General features: G+C 58.9%; 1 protein-coding gene across 5 annotated transcripts in view; it reads right to left on the minus strand.

Annotated features, from left to right (window-relative positions):
* Positions 1–1,021: 1,021 nt before the first annotated feature.
* RALGDS (ral guanine nucleotide dissociation stimulator) overlaps positions 1,022–13,494 on the minus strand; it is a 29,011-nt gene continuing 16,538 nt past the window's right edge. The window contains exons 2-18 of one of the 5 annotated variants that reach the window (XM_026062032.1): positions 11,912–12,022; positions 10,373–10,566; positions 9,811–9,885; positions 9,127–9,320; positions 8,574–8,695; positions 8,173–8,388; positions 7,817–7,920; positions 7,341–7,425; positions 5,828–5,905; positions 5,642–5,728; positions 5,297–5,329; positions 4,923–5,044; positions 4,665–4,760; positions 4,293–4,494; positions 3,677–3,748; positions 3,324–3,438; positions 1,022–3,128 (exon numbers count right to left, since the gene is read on the minus strand). In XM_026062032.1, coding sequence (XP_025917817.1) covers positions 2,953–3,128; positions 3,324–3,438; positions 3,677–3,748; positions 4,293–4,494; positions 4,665–4,760; positions 4,923–5,044; positions 5,297–5,329; positions 5,642–5,728; positions 5,828–5,905; positions 7,341–7,425; positions 7,817–7,920; positions 8,173–8,388; positions 8,574–8,695; positions 9,127–9,320; positions 9,811–9,885; positions 10,373–10,566; positions 11,912–12,022 — 2,082 coding nt within the window. In that variant the 3' untranslated portion in view covers positions 1,022–2,952. Of the gene's footprint in view, positions 3,129–3,323; positions 3,439–3,676; positions 4,001–4,241; positions 4,495–4,664; positions 4,761–4,922; positions 5,045–5,296; positions 5,330–5,641; positions 5,729–5,827; positions 5,906–7,340; positions 7,426–7,816; positions 7,921–8,172; positions 8,389–8,573; positions 8,696–9,126; positions 9,321–9,810; positions 9,886–10,372; positions 10,567–11,911; positions 12,023–13,494 lie in introns of all 5 variants that reach the window. The other 4 variants (XM_026062031.1, XM_026062029.1, XM_026062030.1 and 1 more) reach the window with 4 other exon arrangements.

A 13,494-nucleotide genomic window follows, 5' to 3' on the forward strand; every position in this document is an offset into this window, starting at 1 on the left:
TTCTGTTAGAAAAACTCCTGGTGCTTTCTAGTGATTCCTGTCTATTGCACCTTTTTAGGTATTTTCCAGAGTTTTCAAATAATTTGTGGATCTAGAACTCTACCAATAATTTTCTAGCACCTCTCCGGGTATTTTCAAGAGCCAGATGCAGAACCTTTTGAAAAAAATTCTGGCACTTTCTAGGAAGTTAAAATCTAGAACCTCTTCAGAGCTTTCTAGAATCTTCTTGAACTTTCTGAGGATTCCTAAACCTACTACTGTCCTAGGGACTCCTGTCAACAGGAGAAATCAGGTATCACTTGTACCAGAATTCACTTACTTCCCTGTTGTCTTCTAAATTGCTCTGCCCTGGAAGACTGCAGGGACATGGATGTTTAAATTTTGCCTGAGCAGGTAACTACTCTCAGACTCCATCTGCACGGTAGGATCCTCACTCTTTCGAAATCTCAGATTTAAAACAGAATAACCTACGCAGCCAAAGGCACAGAGCAAATCTGGGCACTGGAGCTGCATCTTTAAAACCCACACCCAGAATCACAAGACCGTACAAGCAAATCTCCACTGATGTCTGCGTGCAATTATAAAAAAGAAAGATGATAATCACTTGTAGGAAATGAGCGCTGGAGGTGCAACGCTTCGAACCACAGCAGACCTCTGTCTCCAGACCATTGGAGCAACCATTACATTTGCTCTTAAAACCACTGCTGGTTTACAAAATCAGTAAATAAGACACCAGACTAACTGCTACCAGAAAACGCGCAAACTCCAGCAACTCACAGATTCAGGAGAGCAGGGTTGCTTGAAATCAGGCACCAGTACCTCAACCAGAACAGCCCGTTTCTTAATTTAAGCACAAAACAGAGCTCAGCTCTGCAGAGCTCACCAATGCCCCAAGGCCAGGTTGCCCTTGAGCCACCGCCACCTCCGCAGGGACCCGAGCGGCACAGCTGGGTCCATCCCCCGGCCTGCCGCAACCGGGAAAGGACAACATCACCCACCCTGCCGGGGCGGCGGGGACATGTGAGCATCGGCGTTTTATTGCAAAGACTAATTACATTGCAGTGTACAAGTCACACACCGGGCAGCGCGCGCGCCTTCGTCGCAGTGTTACAAAACTCCCCATGGCGCGGGCCGGGCCGGGCCGGGCAGGAGGGCGGCCCTGGGGCGGGGGGATCTTACCTCAGGCACTTTCTGCCTCCGCGGGGCGGCCGTGGCAGCGGAGGCTACAGGCCGGCCGGCGCAGAGGCGGCAAAGGTCGGCGCTCGCGAGGAGGAGGAGAGGCCGTGCGGCCGCAAGTGGGGAAAGCCGCGGCGTCAGGGAGGCGACGGCCCCCGTCATGCGCAGCGCGGGCCCCGGGGATGCGCGGCTTTGAGAGCTCAGGCCCGGCCGCCCTCTCTCCAACACGCTGTGTCCATGCTGGGCTCCCCCCCGCCCTACGGTGGCCATGTTGCGACACGGCGCTGTGGCGACGGTGGCCATGTCGCAGCGCGGCCACCTCCACACACGCCGCCCGGTCTCCTGGACCGCGTTACACCAGCATGGACACACGCACAAAAAACAGGGAGGAGAAAAAAAATAATAAAAAAAAATAAAAATTAAAAAAAAAGATGTTCTGAAAGGAAGTGTTTAAACAAGAGAGAGAGTCTTCAGCAGGTCCAGGAACAAAAACGGTCCCCCTTTGGTTAGTGTTTTTACAGTGGTTAAAACGTAGGCAGCTCCGCGCCCCTGCTCGAGCCGTTAGTGGTGAAGGAAGGAGGGAGAAGGGGAGCGCAGAGGGGCCGGCACCCCCCATGCGTGGCAGGAGGACGCAGCTGCTACAGGTGTCCCTCCCGGCAGCCTTAAATACAAGGAGGGGGAAGGAGAGGAACTGCGGGGCAGGGGAAGGCTGGGTTAGTAAATGTACAATTGTCTTTTCTATTTACAACCAATAAATATTGCCAAAAAAAAAAAAGTAAACTTTTTTTTTTATACAAAAAAAAAAAAAAAAATCTCGTCGCTGTTTCTTCCATGGTCAGTGTTTGGAAAAGCCTGGTTAAAGCCCAAGGCGGGTCGGGCGGTGGGAGGCGGACCAGGCGGAGCAGCCCCGCAGGAGCTCTCCCACCGCCCCCCCCCCGCGGAGCCGCCAGGTCCCTATTTACACAAGTCCGGACAGAAACGGGCTCTCCTCGCTCCGCTGGCAGCGCTGGGGGGGCGGCGAGGGTGCCCCCGGCCGCCCAGGAGACGCTGGCGTTTGATCTTTGGTGCAGGTTTGAACGCCGGCCCCCCAAGTCCGACGCGAGGACGTGCCGGCTTCCGGGCAGCTGTGGCACGGCACGCTCCCTCTGCGGGGCTGACCCCCACCGGGGGCCCGGCTGCGTCCTTCCCCGCTTGCCTCCCTTCTGGGAGCTTCTCCCAGGGCGAGGGCGGGAGGAGGCGGCGATGCCAGCGTATCCCCAGGAGGGAGGAAGGATCTGGAGGTAAAACCACGCCTGGAGCCGGCAAAGCTGGGACGGGGAGCCCCACTGCGGACGGCCCCATGCTGGCTTGTGGCGAATGGCCCCTCTGCGAGTCGCCGGTCCTCCGGCTCGCACGGACACAAGGCACCTACGGCAGAGAGGCGGGATCCAGCTCTGGGCAGGCCGGCGGCTGGACTAGTGTCGCACCGTGGAAGGAGAGATTAAAAAAGGAGGAAGAAAAAAAAACAAAAAACCCCACAACCACAAGAAATATCCCTCTGCCGCCTTTCCTGCGTAGAAAAAAAGACCTGATTGAAACGGGAGCTCGTGCAGGGAGAGGCCGCCACCGTGGGCAGCCGCAGCGACCCAGGCCCTGGAGGCTCCCTGGAAGAGAGGGTGCATCGCCATCTCCCGCAGGCTGGGGCAGCTCCTCTCGCCATGCCGGGCAGCACCAAGGCGGCCCCGGAGCAGCCGGCCCCCGAGGCCCTGTTGGTGAGGGGTGGCAGTGGGGCTGCGGCTAGAAGATGCCTTTGGCGATCTTCAGGCCTTTCTGCTTCATCCGGGGCAGGGTGGAGCTAGAGCCGTGCTTGATCTTCACTGCCTTGGAGAAGCCCCTCTTCTTGAGCACGAAGTCATAGTTGGCGGCGGAGTTCATGGCGTAGAAGACGTTGGCGTTGTCGGGGATTTTCAGCTCTGGAAGTGACCGAGGGTGGGGATCAGCTGGGCACCCTTGTCCCAAGGGGGGCCCAGAGGTGGGGGAGAGAGCCGCCCCCGGGGTTGGGACCCATCCACCATCCCCTCCCAGCCCTGCTTGACCCCCGGCGCTCCCCCTGCTGCAGCCGGGGACGGAGGCTGGGCCAGGAGAGCCCCCCGCACCCCAGCACGCACCTCTCTCCTCCGAGATGATCTGGACGAGCTCATAGTCTTCAGGCCGGTCCCCATCCAAGTTGTGTTTGGCCATGGCCTTGCGAATAACGACTGGGGTCTTGTCTTGGCTCGTCACCTGTGAGAGCAGAACCTTCGTTAATCCAGGGTGGGGGGCAAAACGCCGATGAGCCACCGGCAGAAACCGCACTACAGTGGTCCCAACCCTCCCCGCATCCCGACACTGGCTTTATCCCAGGCTGGCCTCGTGCAGGGAGCCCTACCAGCACCTCCTCCCCACGCGCCCCTGTCTCAGACCCGCATCTGGGCCCGGAGACCCGCCCGCCCCGAAGTCACTGCCGGTGCCCTGTGCTAACCAGGATGCTCTTGTACATGTTGCCGTTGTCCACGGCCAGGCTGACGCGGATGATGCAGCAGTCGTCGACCTGCTGGTTGTAGAGAGGCAGCGAGAGGGATGAATAGCTGGAGATGCCAGAGACGGAGCGCTTGTGGGTACGGGAGGCCGTCACTGGCGTGGAGGAGACGGAAGAGGATGAGGCACTGCTGGAGCCTGAGCCGATCCCTGACGTGTCCAGGGAGGAGAGAGAGGTGGATTCCCAGAACTGGAGAGCAGGGAGAGGGAACGGAGAGGACACGGTGGGTTTAGCTCCTCCGTCAGCCGGACACGGGGCGTACGAGAGCTGGGGGAGGAGGTCAGAGGAACTCACTGAGCTGTGACAGTGGGGGACCGACACGAGGTCCAGCCACCGGAGAGAGGAGACGCAGGAGCCCTGTGGCTCCAAGGTAAACCCAGCTCCTCCGCCGGAGCAGCAAAGGGCAGGGGCCTCCCGAGCTACAGAGAGTCGGAAGCAGCCCCGCGGGCCCCCCTCCCGCTCTCCCCCCGGCCCCAGCCGCAGGGCCGTCCCCGCGCGATGGGCGCACCTGCCTGCTGACGCCCGGGGCGCAGGCAGGGCCCTGCGAGCTGCCCCGTACCTTCTTCTCCTGGCAGTCGGGGGACTCGGGGATGAAGCTGATGTTGATCTCCTCCACGTCGGAGCTGCTGGAGCCAGCGGACGTGACGCTCACCGAGTCGGTGGTGTCCCCGCTGCACAGGTACTGCCCGCACTTGAGCTGGTCGAAGGATTTGGAGTGGGAGCTGCCGCTGGCGCAGGGCTCGGTGCTTGGCGGCTGCCGGCTGCCAGGAGAGAGGGAGGGACATGGGCAGGGTGAGAAGGGAAGAGAGCAAGGGTGCACTAAGCCAGCGGGAGAGCGGCCACCTTCGCACCCTCAACACACAGCCGGAGGATCCCCACTGGCGGTACAGGCTCCTGCCCCGCGTCCGCCAGGACGAGCAAGCAGACTCACTCGCTCCATCGCTTGATGATGCCCGTGTTTTTCTTTGCCTTCAACGTATTGCTGGCCGACTCCGACAGGGGCTCGATCTCGCATGACAGCCCGTAGCTGGGAGGGGAGAGAACAGGGTTTCAGCTCATTGCGCTCCCCCTCAATGCGGCTAGCGCTGCACTGGCGGGGAGAGGGAGGCAGAGCGAGACACTGAGGATGAGGAAGCTGTTCTTCAGCAGCCGAAGGAGACGAGATGCAGTGTCTCCCACTCACGCTCACCTCTCGGCCTCACTCAGCCGCTCCAGGCTGTGGAACCAGTCCACGAAATGGTCCTCCTGCGTGAAGCTGTAGTTGTTGCAGGCCGACTGAAGCAGCTTGATCTGGGCGATGACTTCGAACTCCTGCTGGGAATGGAGGTGATGAGACCTCCTCTGTTTGCCCGGTGCCATCCCCAGCCCTCTCCCCAAACAGCCCAGCCCCACGCATGGAAATGCCTATGAAGGCCCAGCATCTCCCCCCCACATATTAGAGAACTTGACAGCAAAGGAAGAAAAGGGATCATCATCCCCAAAGTGACTGGCATAGCCTGGGCTTGCGCAAAATCAGCCTCCTCCCTCCACCCAGCCATACGGCCATCAGAGAAGAGCACTCACCTTCCTTCTCTTCTCGAAGTTGATCAGTCCTCCCTGGAAAAAAAAAGAGTTGGACATCAGTGTGAAGCAGGAAAAGGAAAATTGGCCATATCCCGCTGCCTGCAGTGCGAGCCATCCCCACCAAGGGGCAGTGCGAGAGCGGGCCATCGCCATGGACCGCCACATGGAGGACGTACGCATGGAAGACACGCAGAGGGAGGTGCAGTGACGGATGGAGGACGCACAGGGGTGTAGTGTGGGGTGGAGGATGCCCAGGGATGCAACCCTTTGTATGTCACCCCAGGCTCTGGGGACGGCTGTAAGGAGGAAGAGGAGGAGGAGGAGGGCACAGAGGGTGGTACGTACGTCGAGGAAGTCCTTCATGGCAGTGTCGAGCATCACCAGGTCCGTGAGGAAGGTGCCGAGGTAGGGAATGGTGCCCTGCATCACGCCCTGGGGGGACAGCAAGGGACAGCCAGGATCAGCACAGAGCCGGAGCGGCGCCGGCAGCCAGCGGGGAGGGAGCGCGGGGCCCGGCTGTGCCCGACTCACCATCTCTCGCTGCTGCTGCTGCCGCTTCTGAGCCCTCTTCGGGTTGATCTCCAAGGTGGCGAATTTGGACGTGCCCTCCTGGATGGTGGGGAGAGGCGGGGGTCAGCGCGGGGGGGACGCCTGCCCAGCAGCCCCCGCCGGGAGCAGGGCTCCCCCCGCCGCAGCCCCGCGCGCAGGGCTGGCACCGCACCGCCTGCAAAGGGCAGGGTGCCATCCTGCCCTGCCAGCAAGCTCCGCTGCACTATTTTATCTCTGTGCCTAGGTTTCCCGATTCAGTAAAACAGAGATAAGAGACTGCCTCATTTTGTAAGAACTTTTTCTTTCATCCTGTAAGAGCTTTTCTCTTTTGTAAGAGCTCAAAACCTCAGGAAAAAAACACTCTGAAAGAGCCACAGATCACCACGAAATCACCTTACAAGATAGCACAGAACTGAACCAGGAAAAAAGACCATTTGACAAAAGATAACAAACGTCCATATGGGAAACTGCACTGACAGATTAGCTGATATTCACACCCACTTTTATTGGTACGACTTCCCTCGCAGACAAGGGGAAGGGGAGGAAATCAAAGCCGAGCCTGTTCGCGGCAAACGGGGAGGACAGCGCTAGTGAATAGGAAGTGCTGCTCCCACTTTCGGCTCTGCGCATAAACAGCTCCTCAATGGGATGTTTTGTTCCCTTTCGGATCGTGTGTGAGCTCAGCCCCCAAGCTGGAGCTCGGCTGCAAGGCCAAGGAAGGCCCCGTGGGGAAAGGGCATTTTTGCAGCTGCCTTCCACAACCCCCACAACCCCACCTTAAATCAAGAAGCCGCCCGAGAGCGCTGCCCTTTGCACCGGGCTGTTAAAACGTGGCTGCCGCTGGGGAGAAGCCGGCATCTGGTGCATGGGATCACATCCAATAGCTTATCTCTACCTGCCAAATTGCTCTGAGAGCTTCGGGCAGTGACGACTTTGGGTGGAGAACGGGAAGCCCAGCCTCGTCTGAAGCCAGCCCCGTCTGAAACCGGCACACAAGCTACCCCTGCCCTGGCTGATTCAGAAACGCCTGAGAGCTGGCTCTCTCCACGGGCCCGGCAGAGGTTTGAACTACTGCCGCATGATGAGTCTCTCCCAACCCTGAGCTCACACGAACGCAAGCGGAGGCAGAATCAGGCCTGGTCGAGATTTGCACGGGCAGAGCTGAGTGAGCAAGCTGCTTTTTTGGTAGCCACCCCTCTGCAGACCACGCACACCCCCGAGCCGCCCTGCATGGTGAGAGATGGGCAACGCACAGCCGCGCCGATACGTGGAGCGGGCTCGGAAGGTCGCACAGGACTCTCCCGAGCCTGCAGTAAACACTGGCAGCAAATGCACCGCCCGCTCCCGAGATTCAGCGTGCCCTGCCCGCACGCTGACGGCTCCACCGTGGCGGCGCTGCCAGAGGGGTAGCGAGGCAGGAAATTCCGCCAGCATCAGCGTAAACTCCCCAGCAGAGATACAGCAACGTGGGAGGCAGGCGCCTGCTTCCCCGTACCTTAATGAGAAGTTCCCGGCTCAGAGAGTGGTTGTTCTCATCGGAGAAGATTTCTGACAGCTCGTGGAAAGTGCGGAAGCTCTCCCTGCGCAGGGAGAGACCGAGAGGAAAATGAGCAATGACACCACTGTGCAGCTGGGGGCTCTCTGCTCCTCATCTGACTGCCCCCCATCAACACTCGTGGCTCTAGCGGGGCCTGGCTCTTTGAGGGATATCTCAGGGTGTTTTGCATGGAAGGGAGGAGGCAGCAATGCTGCTTTTATTTCCTCACCCTCCTTAGACCCCTGACATGTTAAGCTGGTCCCTGGGTTTTGGACACACTCCAAGAGGCGATGCTGGAGCCAAGGAGATGATCCCATCTACGCATTCAAGGGACACAGCTGCAGCACAATCCCACGGCATCGGCCCCCACCACAACGAACGCAATGCCGGGGCAGCAGCCTTTCCCTCAAAACATCACAGTGGGCGCTGCTTACCGTAGGACCTCGTCCCAGGTCTTCTTTAGCCGGTGAACTGCATTACACTGCAGAGCCGAGAGGATGGCTCGGAGGGAGGAGAAGTTCTTCAGGATGCGGCACTCCTGGGGGCAGACAAGGGGATGGCAGGAGCCAGTGTTAAAGCAAGACAGTCAGCCCTGCACCAATTTACATCATATGACACTTCAGATCTTCCATGCAAACTGTTTTTTCAAGGAGAGCATATCCCCACTTGGATGCCCTTGCACAGAGCTGTCTTTCAGGAGACAGACTCAAGGCGTTTGCTGGGACTCGCGCACTGCAGACCCCAGCCCTGGGCCGACGCGGGAGGCCAGCGGGACGGAGAGCAGTCCTACCCGAGCCACTTCAATCCACCGCTCCACCACTTTCGCCCTCTGCTGCGGCTTCAGTGACCGGTCTCCGAGACACGTGGCGATGACGCAGTTGGCCACGCTATTGAACTGTGAGACGGTGGCACGGATGGTGGGCGCCAGATGCTCTTTGCCTTTCTTGTCTCGCTGGGACCAGATGCAGCCCAGGCAGTGGTAAGGCACCACTTTCTTAAACAGCTCCTGGAAAACAAAGGGATGGAGATGGGTCTCTGGGATCTCTAGAATGAGAGCAGACAAGCAGGAAAAGGCACAGCGGGGAGCAAGAGAAGAGACAACGAAAGGTCTGTGCCCAGACCAGCAGGTGGGCAGAGCGCTGCGCCCCAGCACACAGCAGCCAACGAGTCGGCTGTCGAACAAATACTCACAGCGTCCATCAGCGTGAACTGCTCTGCCACCATCTCTGGGGAGAAGGAGAGGAAGTCCGACTTCCCCTCCCCAACCCCGTTCTCCTCCACCAACTGGAACGTGCAGCCACTGTGGTCCACAGCTGCGAGAGACAGGCACAAAGCTGAGCACTGCCGCGAGCCTGGGCCCTCACGCCACAGCTCAAACTAACCCCCGGGCCCTCATGCCGCGGCTCATGCTAGCCCCCTGCAAACACCCACATCCCAACTCAAGCGCTTTTAATTCCAGTCTGGTTTCCCATCTCTAGGCTGAGATAAAAGTAGAGCCACGTTAATTCTGGATGCAAGTGTCTGCAGAGGATTAAATGCAGATTAGCTAATCCATTTAGAAATCCCACTTCTAGTTCACTCGGATTAACTTCCCTGTGTATCCCCACGTAATTGTAGTTAGGGTTTATGTGGCTTTAGCCACACGGTGAGACCTGAGGGTCTGCAGACCCTCAACGCTGATGGGTACCACTCTCCTCCCAGGCAGCCCCAAACCCCCCACGGTGAGTGGGGAACAGCCCCCCACCTTCTGCCTCGGTCTCACTGTGCTCTTGCTGCTGGAACTGGGCCAGCAGGATGCGGGCTCGGCGCTCCAGGTCCGAGCCGGGGATGTTGTGGCGCACATAGGAGATGAGCTGCTTGAGGCAGGCGAAGTCCGGGGGCTTGCGGAAGTCCTCAGAGTACTGGTCAAGCCAGGCGCCCAGGATGGAGGAAATGGTGCTGCAGGGAGAGGGGGGAGCATGGGCAGGCTTGCGTGAGAGGCAGGGGTCACTTGAAAACTGTGAGCACCCATGCACCCTGGGGACCAGGAGTGCAGGACAACACGTGCCATCGTACAACTGAAGAACTATCACCACAGCCACCTATCTCTAACTTGCTGCCACAGGGCAAACAGCCCAGCCAGTCCCAAGAAAGATTAGATAGGAGAGGAAACACAGCACTGTGCTTAAAACAAGAAGTTAGGTTCAACTCCTCCGTTCTGGAAACCCTCCCAGCCCAGGGGCCTCAGCTGGGAACTGGATCAAGTCTTGGCAACTCATTTCAGTGTCATCTCCACTTCCAGCCTCTGGGTCCTGATCTCACAGCGAGAAGTCTGTCTCCAGCATCTGCAAGGTTTTTGCCTTCTGAAGAAGGCTCCACACTAGCCACTTCAAGCCAAGAGAAACAGATGCAGCCATGCAGCCCCCACCCACAGCAAGGTCCTACTCACTTCTTCAGCTCCATCCTCTCGTCCACAGCATGCCTGGCGTGGTCCCCGTTCGCCTGCACGTGGAGTTTGCCATACCTGGTGGGAGTGCAATGAGGAGACAGTGAGTGTTCGAGTCTGCTGCCTCTCAGCTCTGGGTCTTGTCCCTCCATGTCACCCACCAGCTCTGGCAGGGGTTCAGGATGAACCACTCCACGCTGTCCTGCTCCCCCCAGTCTGCCACAGCAGCAGATGTGCCCTGGCTCTGTACTCCTACAAACACTGTCCCGCTGCTCAGGATGGACAGACGCGCTGGGTAGGAACGCACAAGGAGACGGAGCACGTGGAGGAGATGAGGGGAGCAAGACAGCTCAGATCACAGATGGCAGGACGAACAATGGCAAGGAAGGCTCAGGCAGAGCTCTCTCCCAGAGGCCTGAAAACCTTTATGTTGGTGGGGCTAAGAGAAGGGACAGATCCCATTCAGGCAAAGACCCATGGCTTGCCAGCAGCAAAAGCCACAGGAGCTCCCCTGCCAAGGGGACAAGCCACTACCAGCGCATTTTGGGGCAAGAGCCAGCCTCACCTGTTAAGCAGCAGGTCCAGCACTTGCTTGGTGGTAGCAAAGGCCCGGTAAGTGCACAGAAAGATGGTGACGTAGGTGGAGTCATTGCCCTTGAAGGCCGAGACCAGGTACTCCACCAGCTTCTCCAAGGTCCCAGCTTTTATCGTTCGCACCTTACACGTCTCGTACAAGTTTAAGGCAGACTCATTCTCAAACTGTCGGGACAGGAGCAGAAGTCAGTGGTCTGGATGAAGACAGACACATGCTAGCACAATGCTGTCCCACCAGCTTAGCCTGCAGCCATTCAGGTCTAGGCTGGGAGCCCTCCTCCAGGTGGGACCATGATCAGTCCCACAACACCTGGGGCTCTCGTGACATGCCTGGTGCTGCTCTGCCATGTGGGCTCACAAGCAGAGAGTTGGCTGAAAGGGAGGCCAGGTCCCCTTGGACACCAAATGATCGGCAACTCAGCCTAGAAGACTTGAGCACTTGGAAAGTCCCAGGAAAGGCCTCAGAGTTGCTGAAACCCATTTCCCAGCATCTGCAAGCACTGTACTTCTGCTTGGTAACCTCAGGAAGGCAAAAGCAGTACTGGCAGGAACACAGATGGCCTAGCAGCTGGGAGACATGCTCCGTCCATAGCATGACCCTTCCCAACACCCCTGTACTATGGGGTAAATCTCCACTTCAAACAGAAACTGAAGCTCAGGTGAAGGTAGGCAATGTTCCTATAGTCCCAAACAGAGAAGAAGGGAAGACCTGATCCACTGCACCATGCTCTGACTTCTTTCTGTTTACAAGGCAATTTTTGTGCTGAAAAGAGGCTAAACCTACCCTATCTATCTATGTGGGTCTCTGGTAGGGAGAACATCAGCTCCCCCTTAGCCCTGGCTCCTGGCTTGCCCAGTGCAAATATTCCTTCAGCTCAGGAAACGCAGAAGGAAAAAGGGGMAAAAAAAAAAAAAAAAAAAAACGCAGGAGGAAAAGAAAAACTGAAGAACGTGTGGAAGGGCAGAGGAGATCCGTAACCCACATGACCACCTCCTCCTTGCACTCCCCGTGAACCCGAGCGGCCACATCTCATGTCACCTCTGCTCTGTGTCTGCCTGCAGACAGCTGGGTTACAGCCAGGCCTGGGGCTGGGTCCTGGGCTGTGCAGCCGAGTGGCTGCAACGCCATGCAGTCAGGCAGACGGAAAAAATGGTGCCCCGCGCGGTCCCCCCATGCCCTCCCTGCCCTGAGCTCCCTGCACACAGCTTGGGTCTGTCCTAGCCCAGCACAGCCGCAGGGAGCAGCTTTGTCTGCGAATATGAGCCGTGGGAAGACTTCCGTCCAAAACAGGCTGTTTAGCAGCAGCGAGAGGGACAAAGAGGAAAAGGGACCAATTTTTAACCCTTCTAGCACCAAGAACAGGGCCTGGGGAGAGGGGGCAGGACGTGGGCTCGTATTGACCCGTGCAAAGCCTGTACATCAGGTCACCGTGCCTCTGGCAGTGAAACGCCTGGAAACAGCCCGTGGAGGACGCGGCCCGCGAAGGGAGGCAGGCTGAGCCCCGCTTACCCCCAGCCAGCGCTGCCCTTTGTTGGCCGTGTGATGGAGCTGCACTTTCCGGAGCGATATGCTGTAGATCACGCCATCCTCCAGCTCTTCTCCAATCTCCTGTGTGGAGCTCTGCATGGGACAACAAGGCACACCGTGAGATGAGGAGGATAAAATGTGATGGAGATACTCCTGCGGGCCCGGATGAGGCATCCCGGCAAGCCGCAGGGGACAGCCGGGAGGCAGAGGGGTTCACTCGCCCCTGCAGACACACAAACCAGGCGGCACCAGTCCTTCTGGCCAGCCTGGACCTGCACACAGAGCGAAGCCCCCAAACCACGGCTCCATGCCCCTTGCAAGCCGCTCTGGGTCTCCTTCGCTCCCCCCCGACTCGGGGGGTCACGGCCCTTCTGCAAAGCAGCCCAGGGCTGCGTCCCAAGCCACGGACACATCGTCCCTACCTCCATCTGTTTTCCCCTTCCTAAGCCTTTGCCCTTCCCCTAAGGTGACACTGCACCCCGGGGCTGACGGTAATCTCAGTAATCTGCCCCTGCGGCAACTGAGCACCTTGGCGCTCGCAGCCTAATCGCACCTTATGCAATAAATAACAACCGTGAAACCAAGCTGCCTGCAAGCATCAGGTGGCTGCGGCCAGTCCTCGAGGGACAAACTTGAGGGGGGGAAGCTTGAATGCAGGGGAAAACCCCGGAGAGCGGTGCCGGGTAGGCTGGGACACTGGCCGGCAGGTCCCTGTGCCCACCCAGGGATGGCACCTCCAGGCATGCGCCGTGGGAGGGAGGTCACAGCCCACCCTGGCCACGGGGCCCAGCTTTCTGCTTCCAGCAGGATGGAGGCTTCCTAAAATTTGGTTAGGAAAGAGGGGATCCTTCCCAAGGCAGAAGCCTGGGCTGCTTTGCTGGCTGCTCTCCTGCCTCCACCCCACTGGCCGGGAGCCCGAGCGTGGTCGTTGGCGGCGGCTCCAGCCCCGCGAGGATAATTTGGTTTTCCTCCCCGCTGCAACGCCCGGCCCCCTCCCACCGCGCTGCTGAGTCAGGGCTCTCTTACTAAGAGGATTTAACCAAATCCTTTTAAATGCGGCAGGGATCTCCCCCTCCCGCCACCCCCCACACCAAACGGTGGGAGGTGGCGTAACGCACTGCAAACCCCACTGCTCGCCATATGGGGAAAACGCCTGAAAAAGCAGTAAGCGGGTTAAGCAGGGGGAGGTTTACCCCGCGCTGAGGTTCGGCGCCAAGTCCCTCCCGTGTGCGCACGTTGCCAGCCGGGGAACAAGGCAGCCTGTGGCCTCCCCGCAGCCTGATGCCTCCAGAGTGCATGGAAACCCCTGCGGAGCAGCAACGACTGCGCTGCTCCGCACTCCCCTAGGCCCCCGCGTTTCACCCCGAGCCGAGCAGGAGGGCAGGCTGCTCTGTGGATCCATGGGGCATGCGCGCACCTGATGTGCAGGTGGTTGAGTATGCAACCTGGAGCGGCCCCCGGGCTCCGGCCACGGAGCCGGGTCAGCCAGCAGCCCCGGGAACCTGCTGCTGAGGAAAAGGAGACGCATTGGGTTCACGCTCCTGATGAACATGAGAACACATCTA

This window comes from Apteryx rowi, unplaced genomic scaffold, assembly GCF_003343035.1.
Source record: "Apteryx rowi isolate R43461 unplaced genomic scaffold, aptRow1 scaffold_19, whole genome shotgun sequence".
NCBI lineage: Eukaryota > Metazoa > Chordata > Aves > Apterygiformes > Apterygidae > Apteryx > Apteryx rowi.